The sequence below is a fragment of the Coregonus clupeaformis genome, unplaced genomic scaffold (assembly GCF_020615455.1).
Source record: "Coregonus clupeaformis isolate EN_2021a unplaced genomic scaffold, ASM2061545v1 scaf0437, whole genome shotgun sequence".
NCBI lineage: Eukaryota > Metazoa > Chordata > Actinopteri > Salmoniformes > Salmonidae > Coregonus > Coregonus clupeaformis.
In genome coordinates this window covers 130,888-151,109 of record NW_025533892.1, presented here as the reverse complement: position 1 = coordinate 151,109, position 20,222 = coordinate 130,888, and the positions used below count along the sequence as shown (strand labels likewise).

Genomic DNA, 20,222 nt, shown 5'->3' with positions numbered 1-20,222 from the left:
TGCTCTACCAACTGGGCCATGCTCTACCAACTGAGCCATGCTCTAACATAATACAACAAAGGGAAGTCTGTGCTAGGGAGGGAGGGAGGGAGGGAGGGAGGGAGAGGAGGGAGGAGGGAGGAGGGAGAGGAGGGAGGAGGGAGGGGAGAGAGAGGAGGGAGGGAGGGAGGGAGGGAGGGAAGGAGGGAGGGAGAGGAGGGAGGAGAGGAGGGAGAGGAGGGAGGGAGAGGAGGGAGAGGAGGGAGAGAGGGAGGAGAGGAGGGAGGGAGGGAGAGGAGGGAGAGGAGGGAGAGAGGGAGGGAGGGAGGGGAGGGAGGGAGGGGAGGGAGGGAGGAGGGAGGGAGGGAGGGAGGGAGGGAGGAGGGAGGGGAGGGAGAGGAGAGGAGGGAGGGAGGGAGGGGAGGGAGGGAGGGAGGGAGGGAGGAGGGAGAGGAGGGAGGGGAGGGAGAGGAAACTCTTCATGAATAAACCATAAGGGGAAGCAGACTCTTCAGGAGAGAACACTCACAACCTGAAGCTGAGAGTTGTGAACATTCCAACCCTAACCTGAGGGTTGTCCAGCTGGAGAATAGATGGGTTCTGGAGGATTGAGGAGGCAGATTATATCTCATCCCAGTTGACATGCCTCCCACTGTGGGACTGGAATGGGAAAACTAGACACTACTTTGTTATGAATCTATATGATGTAACCTTTCCCTCTCTCCTGTATGGAGGTTCCTATGGGTGTCACACTCTAACATGTCCCCTCTCCACCTTTCACTGTATGGTATTCATATGGGTGTCACACTGTAACATGTCCCCTCTCCACCTTTCACTGTATGGTATTCATATGGGTGTCACACTGTAACATGTCCCTCTCTACCTTTCACTGTATGGTATTCATATGGATGTCACACTCTAACATGTCCCCTCTCCACCTGTATGTTATGGAAATGGGTGTCACACTCTAACATGTCCCATCTCTACCTTTCACTGTATGGTATTCATATGGGTGTCAAACTCTAACATGTCCCCTCTCCCATACAGAAAATGGCCTTCATGGTGGCTCTTGGCCTGGTCACTACAGAGACACTGGAAGGTGAGTTCTTCCTCTGACACTAATTTAATTAAACTTTAAATCATCATTCAAAAAGGCACTGGCACATCTGAGCTGTTGTTGCAGGTGCAGGGTAACAATGAGATAACTTGAAAGAACAGAGAAACCCACACACTGCTCTGGCTAGTATCACTGTTTTTATTAAAGTTTACATGTCGGCCTCTTGGCCTTCGTCAGAGTGTTATTTTTTAAATACTCTTTTAAAACTCTGACGAAGGCCAAGAGGCCGACACGTAAGCTTTAATAAAAACAGTGATACTAGCCAGAGCAGTGTGCGGGTTTCTCTGTTCTTTCAATTCAACTCATCATACCAACCGTTTTATGTCTGTGTTAAAACTTGTTCACCCACACATCAGCGCCAGATACATATTTTACCTGTACCGGCTGTGTCTACCTGTCTGTCTGTCTGTCTGTCTGTCCCATCTAGCTGTACTGGCTGTGTCTACCTGTCTGTCTGTCTGTCCCAATCTAGCTGTGTCTACCTGTCTGTCTGTCTGTCCCAATCTAGCTGTACCGGCTGTGTCTACCTGTCTGTCTGTCTGTCTGTCTGTCCCAATCTAGCTGTACCGGCTGTGTCTACCTGTCTGTCTGTCTGTCCCAATCTAGCTGTACCGGCTGTGTCTACCTGTCTGTCTGTCTGTCCCATCTAGCTGTGTCTGTCTAAGCCCCTGTAACATAATCAACCCTTTGCTCCTCTACCATGGCAGAGATCCAGACCAAGAGACAAGAGAGGAAGAGACGAAGCACAGCCAACCCAGCCTACAGCGGCCTGGTCCAACCAGAGGTAACACACACACACACACACACACACACACACACACACACAATGGACCCTTATCTGGAAATATGATCTCCGAGCTGTTCAGGAGAGATATGAGACACGTTTGAAATGTTTAAGAGATGTTCGAGATACAGTCCGTTACTTTATGTTCATGTGGAGGTAGGGTAGTGATAGACAGCGTCTGATTCAGAGTTTAATGAGGTCGATGTCCGCACCCGTGCAGACATCTAATTAGCATAATAAAACGATCCCCACAGAAATCTGTCCGTTTAAGCTAGAGATATCTGTTGTAAAGGTGAGGCTCTCCGAACACGTACATGTCAGTTGTTTTTCTCTAGGACGCCCACAGGCCTCACAAGGCTCGTCCGAAGGTCGCACGGTACCAGTCCCCAAAACATTGTGACAAAAATAAGGGGTTAAATACATGTAAAAAAAAAATCCAGATCTTTCTTACAACTCTCAGATATAGGACAGACACTTTAAAACAAACTTCCTTCGATTTTTGGGGGGACTATCTGTTGTTCCATGTAGTGAATCTGTTATTCAATGTGTTTGTATGGGCTGATAGCAGTAAGGACTATCTGTTGTTCCATGTAGTGAATCTGTTATTCAATGTGTTTGTATGGGCTAATAGCAGTAAGGCCTATCTGTTGTTCCATGTAGTGAATCTGTTATTCAATGTGTTTGTATGGGCTAATAGCAGTAAGGACTATCTGTTGTTCCATGTAGTGAATCTGTTATTCAATGTGTTTGTATGGGCTAATAGCAGTAAGGACGATCTGTTGTTACATGTAGTGAATCTGTTATTCAATGTGTTTGTATGGGCTAATAGCAGTAAGGACTATCTGTTGTTCCATGTAGTGAATCTGTTATTCAATGTGTTTGTATGGGCTAATAGCAGTAAGGCCAAAAATAATGTTTCATCAAATACTTTTTAAATATTTTTTTGGGGATACTTATAGCTTCATACATGCTGTTCAGTTACACTGGCCAAACCGTGTGCTACAATGTTTCTACTAGAGTGCTGTCCACAGAACTTCAGTATTCAGTGAATGCTGTTGAGTCATTGCAGAGCTAAAAATGTGTCAACATTCCTGTTGTGTTAGATGTGAGGGAAGTAAACATTTTCTCTCTCTCTCCCTCTCCTTCCAGCGTAAACGCCTTGCATCAAATTACCTGAACAACCCACTCTTCCTATCAGTGAGAGGTAAACACATCTATACTTCCTCATCAACACAACTAGACAGGACTGGTAAAACACATTTATACACCCCCATCAACACAACTAGACAGGACTGGTAAAACACATGTATACCTCCCCATCAACACAACTAGACAGGACTGGTAAAACACATTTATACTTCCTCATCAACACAACTAGACAGGACTGGTAAAACACATTTATACTTCCTCATCAACACAACTAGACAGGACTGGTAAAACACATTTATACTGCCCCATCAACACAACTAGACAGGACTGGTAAAACACATTTATACTGCCCCATCAACACATCTGTAATTACACTGTACCCTACTAGACTAGAGCATGTACTGTAATTACACTGTACCCTACTAGACTAGAGCATGTACTGTAATTACACTGTACCCTACTAGACTAGAGCATGTACTGTAATTACACTGTACCCTACTAGACTAGAGCATGTACTGTAATTACACTGTACCCTACTAGACTAGAGCATGTACTGTAATTACACTGTACCCTACTAGACTAGAGCATGTACTGTAATTACAGTGTATCCTACTAGACTAGAGCATGTACTGTAATTACACTGTACCCTACTAGACTAGAGCATGTACTGTAATTACACTGTACCCTACTAGACTAGAGCATGTACTGTAATTACACTGTACCCTACTAGACTAGAGCATGTACTGTAATTACACTGTACCCTACTAGACTAGAGCATGTACTGTAATTACACTGTACCCTACTAGACTAGAGCATGTACTGTAATTACACTGTACCCTACTAGACTAGAGCATGTACTGTAATTACACTGTACCCTACTAGACTAGAGCATGTACTGTAATTGCACTGTGTCCTACTAGACTAGAGCATGTACTGTAATTACACTGTACCCTACTAGACTAGAGCATGTACTGTAATTACACTGTACCCTACTAGACTAGAACATGTACTGTAATTACACTGTACCCTACTAGACTAGAGCATGTACTGTAATTGCACTGTGTCCTACTAGACTAGAGCATGTACTGTAATTACACTGTACCCTACTAGACTAGAGCATGTACTGTAATTACACTTTATCCTACTAGACAAGAGCATGTACTGTAATTACACTGTACCCTACTAGACTAGAGCATGTACTGTAATTACACTGTACCCTACTAGACTAGAGCATGTACTGTAATTACACTGTACCCTACTAGACTAGAGCATGTACTGTAATTACACTGTACCCTACTAGACTAGAGCATGTACTGTAATTACACTGTACCCTACTAGACTAGAGCATGTACTGTAATTACACTGTACCCTACTAGACTAGAACATGTACTGTAATTACACTGTACCCTACTAGACTAGAGCATGTACTGTAATTACACTGTACCCTACTAGACTAGAGCATGTACTGTAATTACACTGTACCCTACTAGACTAGAGCATGTACTGTAATTACACTGTACCCTAATAGACTAGAGCATGTACTGTAATTACACTGTACCCTACTAGACTAGAGCATGTACTGCAATTACACTGTACCCTACTAGACTAGAGCATGTACTGTAATTACAGTGTATCCTACTAGACTAGAGCATGTACTGTAATTACACTGTACCCTACTAGACTAGAGCATGTACTGTAATTACACTGTACCCTACTAGACTAGAGCATGTACTGTAATTACACTGTACCCTACTAGACTAGAGCATGTACTGTAATTACACTGTACCCTACTAGACTAGAGCATGTACTGTAATTACACTGTACCCTACTAGACTAGAGCATGTACTGTAATTACACTGTACCCTACTAGACTAGAGCATGTACTGTAATTACACTGTACCCTACTAGACTAGAGCATGTACTGTAATTACACTGTATCCTACTAGACTAGAGCATGTACTGTAATTACACTGTACCCTACTAGACTAGAGCATGTACTGTAATTACACTGTACCCTACTAGACTAGAGCATGTACTGTAATTACACTGTACCCTACTAGACTAGAGCATGTACTGTAATTACACTGAGCATGTCTGTGTTGATCTGAGCTGCTGCGTCCCCCCCCCCCCAAGAACAGAGATGTTGCAGGACTATCGCTTTAACGTTTCCCTGTCTAAAACCCTGCTGCACCCCTCCCCCCCCCCATCTCTGGTCCCAAACTGCTGCTCACCCTCACGTCTTAACCTGTTAGTCAGCTACTAACCTGTTTTCTGCTTCCTGTGTTAACGCACGCTAGACACCGGAGACTACAGCTGGAAGGTAAGGACTGTAGCATGACTAGATTACAGCTAGGATATTGTGTGTGTGTCTGGCATCAGTGTTGTAGTGGGGTATACTGTAGATAGTGGTGTTGTAGTGGGGTATACTGTAGATAGTGGTGTTGTAGTGGGGTATACTGTAGATAGTGGTGTTGTAGTGGGGTATACTGTAGATAGTGGTGTTGTAGTGGGGTATACTGTAGATAGTGGTGTTGTAGTGGGGTATACTGTAGATAGTGGTGTTGTATTGGGGTATACTGTAGATAGTGGTGTTGTAGTGGGGTATACTGTAGATAGTGGTGTTGTAGTGGGGTATACTGTAGATAGTGGTGTTGTAGTGGGGTATACTGTAGATAGTGGTGTTGTAGTGGGGTATACTGTAGATAGTGGTGTTGTAGTGGGGTATACTGTAGATAGTGGTGTTGTAGTGGGGTATACTGTAGATGGTGGTGTTGTAGTGGGGTATACTGTAGATAGTGGTGTTGTAGTGGGGTATACTGTAGATGGTGGTGTTGTAGTGGGGTATACTGTAGATAGTGGTGTTGGTGGTGTTGTAGTGTGGTATACTGTAGATAGTGGTGTTGTAGTGGGGTATACTGTAGATAGTGGTGTTGTAGTGGGGTATACTGTAGATAGTGGTGTTGTAGTGGGGTATACTGTAGATAGTGGTGTTGTAGTGGGGTATACTGTAGATAGTGGTGTTGTAGTGGGGTATACTGTAGATAGTGGTGTTGTAGTGGGGTATACTGTAGATAGTGGTGTTGGTGGTGTTGTAGTGGGGTATACTGTAGATGGTGGTGTTGTAGTGGGGTATACTGTAGATAGTGGTGTTGTAGTGGGGTATACTGTAGATAGTGGTGTTGTAGTGGGGTATACTGTAGATGGTGGTGTTGTAGTGGGGTATACTGTAGATAGTGGTGTTGTAGTGGGGTATACTGTAGATAGTGGTGTTGTAGTGGGGTATACTGTAGATAGTGGTGTTGGTGGTGTTGTAGTGGGGTATACTGTAGATAGTGGTGTTGGTGGTGTTGTAGTGGGGTATACTGTAGATGGTGGTGTTGTAGTGGGGTATACTGTAGATAGTGGTGTTGTAGTGGGGTATACTGTAGATAGTGGTGTTGTAGTGGGGTATACTGTAGATAGTGGTGTTGTAGTGGGGTATACTGTAGATAGTGGTGTTGGTGGTGTTGTAGTGGGGTATACTGTAGATAGTGGTGTTGTAGTGGGGTGTACTGTAGATAGTGGTGTTGTAGTGGGGTATACTGTAGATAGTGGTGTTGTAGTGGGGTATACTGTAGATAGTGGTGTTGTAGTGGGGTATACTGTAGATAGTGGTGTTGTAGTGGGGTATACTGTAGATAGTGGTGTTGTAGTGGGGTATACTGTAGATGGTGGTGTTGTAGTGGGGTATACTGTAGATAGTGGTGTTGGTGGTGTTGTAGTGGGGTATACTGTAGATGGTGGTGTTGTAGTGGGGTATACTGTAGATAGTGGTGTTGGTGGTGTTGTAGTGGGGTATACTGTAGATGGTGGTGTTGTAGTGGGGTATACTGTAGATGGTGGTGTTGTAGTGGGGTATACTGTAGATAGTGGTGTTGTAGTGGGGTATACTGTAGATAGTGGTGTTGTAGTGGGGTATACTGTAGATAGTGGTGTTGTAGTGGGGTATACTGTAGATACTGGTGTTGTAGTGGGGTATACTGTAGATAGTGGTGTTGTAGTGGGGTATACTGTAGATAGTGGTGTTGTAGTGGGGTATACTGTAGATAGTGGTGTTGTAGTGGGGTATACTGTAGATAGTGGTGTTGTAGTGGGTTATACTGTAGATGGTGGTGTTGTAGTGGGGTATACTGTAGATAGTGGTGTTGGTGGTGTTGTAGTGGGGTATACTGTAGATGGTGGTGTTGTAGTGGGGTATACTGTAGATAGTGGTGTTGTAGTGGGGTATACTGTAGATAGTGGTGTTGTAGTGGGGTATACTGTAGATAGTGGTGTTGTAGTGGGGTATACTGTAGATAGTGGTGTTGTAGTGGGGTATACTGTAGATGGTGGTGTTGTAGTGGGGTATACTGTAGATGGTGGTGTTGTAGTGGGGTATACTGTAGATAGTGGTGTTGTAGTGGGGTATACTGTAGATAGTGGTGTTGGTGGTGTTGTAGTGGGGTATACTGTATATAGTGGTGTTGTAGTGGGGTATACTGTAGATAGTGGTGTTGTAGTGGGGTATACTGTAGATAGTGGTGTTGTAGTGGGGTATACTGTAGATAGTGGTGTTGTAGTGGGGTATACTGTAGATAGTGGTGTTGTAGTGGGGTATACTGTAGATAGTGGTGTTGTAGTGGGGTATACTGTAGATAGTGGTGTTGTAGTGGGGTATACTGTAGATAGTGGTGTTGTAGTGGGGTATACTGTAGATAGTGGTGTTGTTTTTATTTTATTTTATTTCACCTTTATTTAACCAGGTAAACCAGTTGAGAACAAGTTCTCATTTACAACTGCGACCTGGCCAAGATAAAGCATAGCAGTGCGATAAAAACAACAACACAGAGTTACATATGGGGTAAAACAAAACAAAAATCAAAAAATACAACAGAAATACAATTAATATACAGTGTGCAAATTTAGCAAGTTATGGAGGTAAGGCAATAAAATAGGCTATAGTGCAAAATAATTACAATTTAGTATTAACACTGGAATGATGTGCAAGAGATGATGTGCAAATAGAGATACTGGGGTACAGATGAGCAAAATAAATAACAATATAGGGATGAGGTAGTTGGGCGGGCTAATTTCAGATGGGCTGTGTACAGGTGCAGTGATCGGTAAGGTGCTCTGACAACTGATGCCTAAAGTTAGTGAGGGAGATAAGCGTCTCCAGCTTCAGAGATTTTTGCAGTTTGTTCCAGTCATTGGCAGCAGAGAACTGGAAGGAATTGCGGCCAAAGGAGGTGTTGGCTTTGGGGATGACCAGTGAGATATACCCGCTGGATATACCCGTTGATATACCCGTTGTAGTGGGGTATACTGTAGATAGTGGTGTTGTAGTGGGGTATACTGTAGATAGTGGTGTTGTAGTGGGGTATACTGTAGATAGTGGTGTTGTAGTGGGGTATACTGTAGATAGTGGTGTTGTAGTGGGGTATACTGTAGATAGTGGTGTTGTAGTGGGGTATACTGTAGATAGTGGTGTTGTAGTGGGGTATACTGTAGATAGTGGTGTTGTAGTGGGGTATACTGTAGATAGTGGTGTTGTAGTGGGGTATACTGTAGATAGTGGTGATGGTGGTGTTGTAGTGGTGTATACTGTAGATGGTGGTGTTGTAGTGGGGTATACTGTAGATAGTGGTGTTGTAGTGGGGTATACTGTAGATAGTGGTGTTGTAGTGGGGTATACTGTAGATAGTGGTGTTGTAGTGGGGTATACTGTAGATAGTGGTGTTGTAGTGGGGTATACTGTAGATAGTGGTGTTGTAGTGGGGTATACTGTAGATAGTGGTGTTGTAGTGGGGTATACTGTAGATAGTGGTGTTGTAGTGGGGTATACTGTAGATAGTGGTGTTGGTGGTGTTGTAGTGGGGTATACTGTAGATGGTGGTGTTGTAGTGGGGTATACTGTAGATAGTGGTGTTGTAGTGGGGTATACTGTATATAGTGTTGTTGGTGGTGTTGTAGTGGGGTATACTGTAGATGGTGGTGTTGTAGTGGGGTATACTGTAGATAGTGGTGTTGTAGTGGGGTATACTGTAGATGGTGGTGTTGTAGTGGGGTATACTGTAGATAGTGGTGTTGTAGTGGGGTATACTGTAGATAGTGGTGTTGTAGTGGGGTATACTGTAGATAGTGGTGTTGGTGGTGTTGTAGTGGGGTATACTGTAGATAGTGGTGTTGTAGTGGGGTATACTGTAGATAGTGGTGTTGTAGTGGGGTATACTGTAGATGGTGGTGTTGTAGTGGGGTATACTGTAGATAGTGGTGTTGTAGTGGGGTATACTGTAGATAGTGGTGTTGTAGTGGGGTATACTGTAGATAGTGGTGTTGTAGTGGGGTATACTGTAGATAGTGGTGTTGTAGTGGGGTATACTGTAGATAGTGGTGTTGTAGTGGGGTATACTGTAGATAGTGGTGTTGTAGTGGGGTATACTGTAGATAGTGGTGTTGTAGTGGGGTATACTGTAGATAGTGGTGTTGTAGTGGGGTATACTGTAGATAGTTGTGTTGTAGTGGGGTATACTGTAGATAGTGGTGTTGTAGTGGGGTATACTGTAGATAGTGGTGTTGTAGTGGGGTATACTGTAGATAGTGGTGTTGTAGTGGGGTATACTGTAGATAGTGGTGTTGTAGTGGGGTATACTGTAGATAGTGGTGTTGGTGGTGTTGTAGTGGGGTATACTGTAGATAGTGGTGTTGTAGTGGGGTATACTGTAGATAGTGGTGTTGTAGTGGGGTATACTGTAGATAGTGGTGTTGTAGTGGGGTATACTGTAGATAGTGGTGTTGTAGTGGGGTATACTGTAGATAGTGGTGTTGTAGTGGGGTATACTGTAGATGGTGGTGTTGTAGTGGGGTATACTGTAGATAGTGGTGTTGTAGTGGGGTATACTGTAGATAGTGGTGTTGTAGTGGGGTATACTGTAGATAGTGGTGTTGTAGTGGGGTATACTGTAGATAGTGGTGTTGTAATCAGAGAGATGGTATATTGTCATGTCTACATCGCTCCGTCAGGATGAAACTGCTCCGTCAGGATTAAACTGCTCTGACATTTCACTGAAGCCTGCGTTTGGCTCACACAGATATCAGGCAAACAGCAGGTCCAAAGCCACCTTCCCAAAATCTTCTGAAGTCCCAAAGTCACTCTCTCTTTGTAGGCTGGATCACAACACTCTTATTATTCAGATCAGGGGTTGACTGGCTGTTCAAATCACACACCATGATAACCTCCCACAAGTTGGAATTTAATTAAAAAGAGAAGCTGGGCCCGGGATAAGGGTATAATTTTGTCAGTAAAGATTATTCTACAGGGTCAAAACGCTCTTTTAGCATGTCCTGTAAACTTTAGGATTATCATGATCGTAGAAGATAGTTCCTTGATCATTCAGTGTGTCACTGGATCAATCAATCATTCAGTGTGTCACTGGATCAATCAATCAATCATTCAGTGTGTCACTGGATCAATCAATCAATAATTCAGTGTGTCACTGGATCAATCAATCAATCATTCAGTGTGTCACTGGATCAATCAATCATTTATTCAGTGTGTCACTGGATCAATCAATCAATCATTCAGTGTGTCACTGGATCAATCAATCAATCATTCATTGCTTTACAGTGGATCAATCAGTCAATCATTCAGTGCTTTACAGTGGATCAATCAGTCAGTGCTTTACACTGGATCAATCAGTCAATCATTCAGTGCTTTACAGTGGATCTACAGTCGAAAGCCCCCCAAAAAAAAAACGGGACGTTGTTTAGCCTTGACATTACTGTGGCATTGAATGGCAGGTGGAATAGCAGCACTAACAGCTGTCTGCGGTACTGAATGGCAGGTGGAATAGCAGCACTAACAGCTGTCTGCGGTACTGAATGGCAGGTGGAATAGCAGCACTAACAGCTGTATGGAGTACTGAATGGCAGGTGGAATAGCAGCACTAACAGCTGTCTGCGGTACTGAATGGCAGGTGGAATAGCAGCACTAACAGCTGTCTGCGGTACTGAATGGCAGGTGGAATAGCAGCACTAACAGCTGTCTGCGGTACTGAATGTGTGACTGTCTGTCTAAACAGGAGGAGCGGGAGCATGATGACTACTGCTCCGTGTGTAAGGAGGACGGGGAGCTGCAGCTCTGCCACAACTGCCCTAGAGCCTACCACCCTGACTGCCTGCACCCCCCTCTCAAAACCCCCCCCCGCGGGGTCTGGGTCTGCCCCAAGTGCCAGAAGAAGGTGAGAAGCTACAGAGTGGAGGGGGAAATACATCTGGTTGGGGTAGAATGGAGACTTTGGAATGCTGCATTGACATCTAATGACTGTAACAAAACTACTGAATGACATCTAATGACTACAGCAAAACTACTGAATGACATCTAATGACTACAGCAAAACTACTGAATGACATCTAATGACTACAGCAAAACTACTGAATGACATCTAATGACTACAGCAAAACTACTGAATGACATCTAATGACTACAGCAAAACTACTGAATGACATCTAATGACTACAGCAAAACTACTGAATGACATCTAATGACTACAGCAAAACTACTGAATGACATCTAATGACTACAGCAAAACTACTGAATGACATCTAATGACTACAGCAAAACTACTGAATGACATCTAATGACTACAGCAAAACTACTGAATGACATCTAATGACTGTAACAAAACTACTGAATGACATCTAATGACTGTAACAAAACTACTGAATGACATCTAATGACTACAACAAAACTACTGAATGACATCTAATGACTACAGCAAAACTACTGAATGACATCTAATGACTACAGCAAAACTACTGAATGACATCTAATGACTACAGCAAAACTACTGAATGACATCTAATGACTACAGCAAAACTACTGAATGACATCTAATGACTACAGCAAAACTACTGAATGACATCTAATGACTACAGCAAAACTACTGAATGACATCTAATGACTAACAAAACTACTGAATGACATCTAATGACTGTAACAAAACTACTGAATGACATCTAATGACTGTAACAAAACTACTGAATGACATCTAATGACTACAACAAAACTACTGAATGACATCTAATGACTACAGCAAAACTACTGAATGACATCTAATGACTACAGCAAAACTACTGAATGACATCTAATGACTACAGCAAAACTACTGAATGACATCTAATGACTACAGCAAAACTACTGAATGACATCTAATGACTACAGCAAAACTACTGAATGACATCTAATGACTACAACAAAACTACTGAATGACATCTAATGACTACAACAAAACTACTGAATGACATCTAATGACTACAACAAAACTACTGAATGACATCTAATGACTATAACAAAACTACTGAATGACATCTAATGACTACAGCAAAACTACTGAATGACATCTAATGACTACAGCAAAACTACTGAATGACATCTAATGACTACAGCAAAACTACTGAATGACATCTAATGACTACAGCAAAACTACTGAATGACATCTAATGACTACAGCAAAACTACTGAATGACATCTAATGACTACAGCAAAACTACTGAATGACATCTAATGACTACAGCAAAACTACTGAATGACATCTAATGACTACAGCAAAACTACTGAATGACATCTAATGACTACAGCAAAACTACTGAATGACATCTAATGACTGTAACAAAACTACTGAATGACATCTAATGACTACAGCAAAACTACTGAATGACATCTAATGACTACAGCAAAACTACTGAATGACATCTAATGACTGTAACAAAACTACTGAATGACATCTAATGACTACAGCAAAACTACTGAATGACATCTAATGACTACAGCAAAACTACTGAATGACATCTAATGACTGTAACAAAACTACTGAATGACATCTAAAGAATACAGCAAAACTACTGAATGACATCTAATGACTACAGCAAAACTACTGAATGACATCTAATGACTGTAACAAAACTACTGAATGACATCTAATGACTACAGCAAAACTACTGAATGACATCTAATGACTACAGCAAAACTACTGAATGACATCTAATGACTACAGCAAAACTACTGAATGACATCTAATGACTACAACAAAACTACTGAATGACATTTAATGACTACAACAAAACTACTGAATGACATCTAATGACTGTAACAAAACTACTGAATGACATCTAATGACTACAACAAAACTACTGAATGACATCTAATGACTGTAACAAAACTACTGAATGACATCTAATGACTGTAACAAAACTACTGAATGACATCTAATGACTACAGCAAAACTACTGAATGACATCTAATGACTACAGCAAAACTACTGAATGACATCTAATGACTGTAACAAAACTACTGAATGACATCTAATGACTACAGCAAAACTACTGAATGACATCTAATGACTGTAACAAAACTACTGAATGACATCTAATGACTGTAACAAAACTACTGAATGACATCTAATGACTACAACAAAACTACTGAATGACATCTAATGACTACAACAAAACTACTGAATGACATCTAATGACTACAACAAAACTACTGAATGACATCTAATGACTGTAACAAAACTACTGAATTACATCTAATGACTACAACAAAACTACTGAATGACATCTAATGACTGTAACAAAACTACTGAATGACATCTAATGACTACAACAAAACTACTGAATGACATCTAATGACTACAGCAAAACTACTGAATGACATCTAATGACTGTAACAAAACTACTGAATGACATTAATGACTGTAACAAAACTACTGAATGACATCTAAAGAATACAGCAAAACTACTGAATGACATCTAATGACTACAGCAAAACTACTGAATGACATCTAATGACTGTAACAAAACTACTGAATGACATCTAATGACTACAGCAAAACTACTGAATGACATCTAATGACTACAGCAAAACTACTGAATGACATCTAATGACTACAGCAAAACTACTGAATGACATCTAATGACTACAACAAAACTACTGAATGACATCTAATGACTGTAACAAAACTACTGAATGACATCTAATGACTGTAACAAAACTACTGAATGACATCTAATGACTACAGCAAAACTACTGAATGACATCTAATGACTACAGCAAAACTACTGAATGACATCTAATGACTGTAACAAAACTACTGAATGACATCTAATGACTACAGCAAAACTACTGAATGACATCTAATGACTGTAACAAAACTACTGAATGACATCTAATGACTGTAACAAAACTACTGAATGACATCTAATGACTACAACAAAACTACTGAATGACATCTAATGACTACAACAAAACTACTGAATGACATCTAATGACTACAACAAAACTACTGAATGACATCTAATGACTGTAACAAAACTACTGAATTACATCTAATGACTACAACAAAACTACTGAATGACATCTAATGACTGTAACAAAACTACTGAATGACATCTAATGACTACAACAAAACTACTGAATGACATCTAATGACTACAGCAAAACTACTGAATGACATCTAATGACTGTAACAAAACTACTGAATGACATTAATGACTGTAACAAAACTACTGAATGACATCTAAAGAATACAGCAAAACTACTGAATGACATCTAATGACTACAGCAAAACTACTGAATGACATCTAATGACTGTAACAAAACTACTGAATGACATCTAATGACTACAGCAAAACTACTGAATGACATCTAATGACTACAGCAAAACTACTGAATGACATCTAATGACTACAGCAAAACTACTGAATGACATCTAATGACTACAACAAAACTACTGAATGACATTTAATGACTACAACAAAACTACTGAATGACATCTAATGACTGTAACAAAACTACTGAATGACATCTAATGACTACAACAAAATTACTGAATGACATCTAATGACTACAGCAAAACTACTGAATGACATCTAATGACTGTAACAAAACTACTGAATGACATCTAATGACTACAACAAAACTACTGAATGACATCTAATGACTGTAACAAAACTACTGAATGACATCTAATGACTGTAACAAAACTACTGAATGACATCTAATGACTACAGCAAAACTACTGAATGACATCTAATGACTACAGCAAAACTACTGAATGACATCTAATGACTACAACAAAACTACTGAATGACATTTAATGACTACAACAAAACTACTGAATGACATCTAATGACTGTAACAAAACTACTGAATGACATCTAATGACTACAACAAAATTACTGAATGACATCTAATGACTACAGCAAAACTACTGAATGACATCTAATGACTACAGCAAAACTACTGAATGACATCTAATGACTGTAACAAAACTACTGAATGACATCTAATGACTGTAACAAAACTACTGAATGACATCTAATGACTACAGCAAAACTACTGAATGACATCTAATGACTACAGCAAAACTACTGAATGACATCTAATGACTGTAACAAAACTACTGAATGACATCTAATGACTACAGCAAAACTACTGAATGACATCTAATGACTACAGCAAAACTACTGAATGACATCTAATGACTACAGCAAAACTACTGAATGACATCTAATGACTACAACAAAACTACTGAATGACATTTAATGACTACAACAAAACTACTGAATGACATCTAATGACTGTAACAAAACTACTGAATGACATCTAATGACTACAACAAAACTACTGAATGACATCTAATGACTGTAACAAAACTACTGAATGACATCTAATGACTGTAACAAAACTACTGAATGACATCTAATGACTACAGCAAAACTACTGAATGACATCTAATGACTACAGCAAAACTACTGAATGACATCTAATGACTGTAACAAAACTACTGAATGACATCTAATGACTACAGCAAAACTACTGAATGACATCTAATGACTGTAACAAAACTACTGAATGACATCTAATGACTGTAACAAAACTACTGAATGACATCTAATGACTACAACAAAACTACTGAATGACATCTAATGACTACAACAAAACTACTGAATGACATCTAATGACTACAACAAAACTACTGAATGACATCTAATGACTGTAACAAAACTACTGAATTACATCTAATGACTACAACAGAACTACTGAATGACATCTAATGACTGTAACAAAACTACTGAATGACATCTAATGACTACAACAAAACTACTGAATGACATCTAATGACTACAGCAAAACTACTGAATGACATCTAATGACTGTAACAAAACTACTGAATGACATCTAATGACTGTAACAAAACTACTGAATGACATCTAAAGAATACAGCAAAACTACTGAATGACATCTAATGACTACAGCAAAACTACTGAATGACATCTAATGACTGTAACAAAACTACTGAATGACATCTAATGACTACAGCAAAACTACTGAATGACATCTAATGACTACAGCAAAACTACTGAATGACATCTAATGACTACAGCAAAACTACTGAATGACATCTAATGACTACAACAAAACTACTGAATGACATTTAATGACTACAACAAAACTACTGAATGACATCTAATGACTGTAACAAAACTACTGAATGACATCTAATGACTACAACAAAATTACTGAATGACGTCTAATGACTACAGCAAAACTACTGAATGACATCTAATGACTACAGCAAAACTACTGAATGACATCTAATGACTGTAACAAAACTACTGAATGACATCTAATGACTGTAACAAAACTACTGAATGACATCTAATGACTACAGCAAAACTACTGAATGACATCTAATGACTACAGCAAAACTACTGAATGACATCTAATGACTGTAACAAAACTACTGAATGACATCTAATGACTACAGCAAAACTACTGAATGACATCTAATGACTGTAACAAAACTACTGAATGACATCTAATGACTGTAACAAAACTACTGAATGACATCTAATGACTACAACAAAACTACTGAATGACATCTAATGACTACAACAAAACTACTGAATGACATCTAATGACTACAACAAAACTACTGAATGACATCTAATGACTGTAACAAAACTACTGAATTACATCTAATGACTACAACAAAACTACTGAATGACATCTAATGACTGTAACAAAACTACTGAATGACATCTAATGACTACAACAAAACTACTGAATGACATCTAATGACTACAGCAAAACTACTGAATGACATCTAATGACTGTAACAAAACTACTGAATGACATCTAATGACTGTAACAAAACTACTGAATGACATTTAATGACTACAGCAAAACTACTGAATGACATCTAATGACTACAGCAAAACTACTGAATGACATCTAATGACTGTAACAAAACTACTGAATGACATCTAATGACTACAGCAAAACTACTGAATGACATCTAATGACTGTAACAAAACTACTGAATGACATCTAATGACTGTAACAAAACTACTGAATGACATCTAATGACTACAACAAAACTACTGAATGACATCTAATGACTACAACAAAACTACTGAATGACATCTAATGACTACAACAAAACTACTGAATGACATCTAATGACTGTAACAAAACTACTGAATTACATCTAATGACTACAACAAAACTACTGAATGACATCTAATGACTGTAACAAAACTACTGAATGACATCTAATGACTACAACAAAACTACTGAATGACATCTAATGACTACAGCAAAACTACTGAATGACATCTAATGACTGTAACAAAACTACTGAATGACATTAATGACTGTAACAAAACTACTGAATGACATCTAAAGAATACAGCAAAACTACTGAATGACATCTAATGACTACAGCAAAACTACTGAATGACATCTAATGACTGTAACAAAACTACTGAATGACATCTAATGACTACAGCAAAACTACTGAATGACATCTAATGACTACAGCAAAACTACTGAATGACATCTAATGACTACAGCAAAACTACTGAATGACATCTAATGACTACAACAAAACTACTGAATGACATTTAATGACTACAACAAAACTACTGAATGACATCTAATGACTGTAACAAAACTACTGAATGACATCTAATGACTACAACAAAATTACTGAATGACATCTAATGACTACAGCAAAACTACTGAATGACATCTAATGACTACAGCAAAACTACTGAATGACATCTAATGACTGTAACAAAACTACTGAATGACATCTAATGACTACAGCAAAACTACTGAATGACATCTAATGACTACAGCAAAACTACTGAATGACATCTAATGACTACAGCAAAACTACTGAATGACATCTAATGACTACAACAAAACTACTGAATGACATTTAATGACTACAACAAAACTACTGAATGACATCTAATGACTGTAACAAAACTACTGAATGACATCTAATGACTACAACAAAATTACTGAATGACATCTAATGACTACAGCAAAACTACTGAATGACATCTAATGACTACAGCAAAACTACTGAATGACATCTAATGACTGTAACAAAACTACTGAATGACATCTAATGACTGTAACAAAACTACTGAATGACATCTAATGACTACAGCAAAACTACTGAATGACATCTAATGACTGTAACAAAACTACTGAATGACATCTAATGACTACAGCAAAACTACTGAATGACATCTAATGACTGTAACAAAACTACTGAATGACATCTAATGACTACAACAAAACTACTGAATGACATCTAATGACTACAACAAAACTACTGAATGACATCTAATGACTACAACAAAACTACTGAATGATATCTAATGACTGTAACAAAACTACTGAATTACATCTAATGACTACAACAAAACTACTGAATGACATCTAATGACTGTAACAAAACTACTGAATGACATCTAATGACTACAACAAAACTACTGAATGACATCTAATGACTACAACAAAACTACTGAATGACATCTAATGACTACAGCAAAACTACTGAATGACATCTAATGACTGTAACAAAACTACTGAATGACATCTAATGACTACAGCAAAACTACTGAATGACATCTAATGACTACAACAAAACTACTGAATGACATCTAATGACTGTAACAAAACTACTGAATGACATCTAATGACTACAGCAAAACTACTGAATGACATCTAATGACTACAGCAAAACTACTGAATGACATCTAATGACTGTAACAAAACTACTGAATGACATCTAATGACTACAGCAAAACTACTGAATGACATCTAATGACTACAGCAAAACTACTGAATGACATCTAATGACTACAGCAAAACTACTGAATGACATCTAATGACTACAGCAAAACTACTGAATGACATCTAATGACTACAACAAAACTACTGAATGACATTTAATGACTACAACAAAACTACTGAATGACATCTAATGACTGTAACAAAACTACTGAATGACATCTAATGACTACAACAAAACTACTGAATGACATCTAATGACTGTAACAAAACTACTGAATGACATCTAATGACTGTAACAAAACTACTGAATGACATCTAATGACTACAGCAAAACTACTGAATGACATCTAATGACTACAGCAAAACTACTGAATGACATCTAATGACTGTAACAAAACTACTGAATGACATCTAATGACTACAGCAAAACTACTGAATGACATCTAATGACTGTAACAAAACTACTGAATGACATCTAATGACTGTAACAAAACTACTGAATGACATCTAATGACTACAACAAAACTACTGAATGACATCTAATGACTACAACAAAACTACTGAATGACATCTAATGACTACAACAAAACTACTGAATGACATCTAATGACTGTAACAAAACTACTGAATTACATCTAATGACTACAACAAAACTACTGAATGACATCTAATGACTGTAACAAAACTACTGAATGACATCTAATGACTACAACAAAACTACTGAATGACATCTAATGACTACAGCAAAACTACTGAATGACATCTAATGACTGTAACAAAACTACTGAATGACATCTAATGACTGTAACAAAACTACTGAATGACATCTAAAGAATACAGCAAAACTACTGAATGACATCTAATGACTACAGCAAAACTACTGAATGACATCTAATGACTGTAACAAAACTACTGAATGACATCTAATGACTACAGCAAAACTACTGAATGACATCTAATGACTACAGCAAAACTACTGAATGACATCTAATGACTACAGCAAAACTACTGAATGACAT

At 38.9% G+C, this 20,222-nt stretch overlaps 1 protein-coding gene across 5 annotated transcripts in view; it reads left to right on the top strand.

The window, feature by feature from the left end:
- phf21b (PHD finger protein 21B) overlaps positions 1–20,222 on the top strand; it is a 218,191-nt gene that overhangs the window by 177,780 nt on the left and 20,189 nt on the right. For all 5 annotated transcript variants that reach the window (XM_045215411.1, XM_045215412.1, XM_045215410.1 and 2 more), the window contains 5 exons: positions 1,027–1,078; positions 1,804–1,880; positions 3,030–3,084; positions 5,327–5,349; positions 11,129–11,287. In XM_045215411.1, the coding sequence (XP_045071346.1) occupies positions 1,027–1,078; positions 1,804–1,880; positions 3,030–3,084; positions 5,327–5,349; positions 11,129–11,287 (366 nt within the window). The remainder of the gene's footprint in view (positions 1–1,026; positions 1,079–1,803; positions 1,881–3,029; positions 3,085–5,326; positions 5,350–11,128; positions 11,288–20,222) is intronic.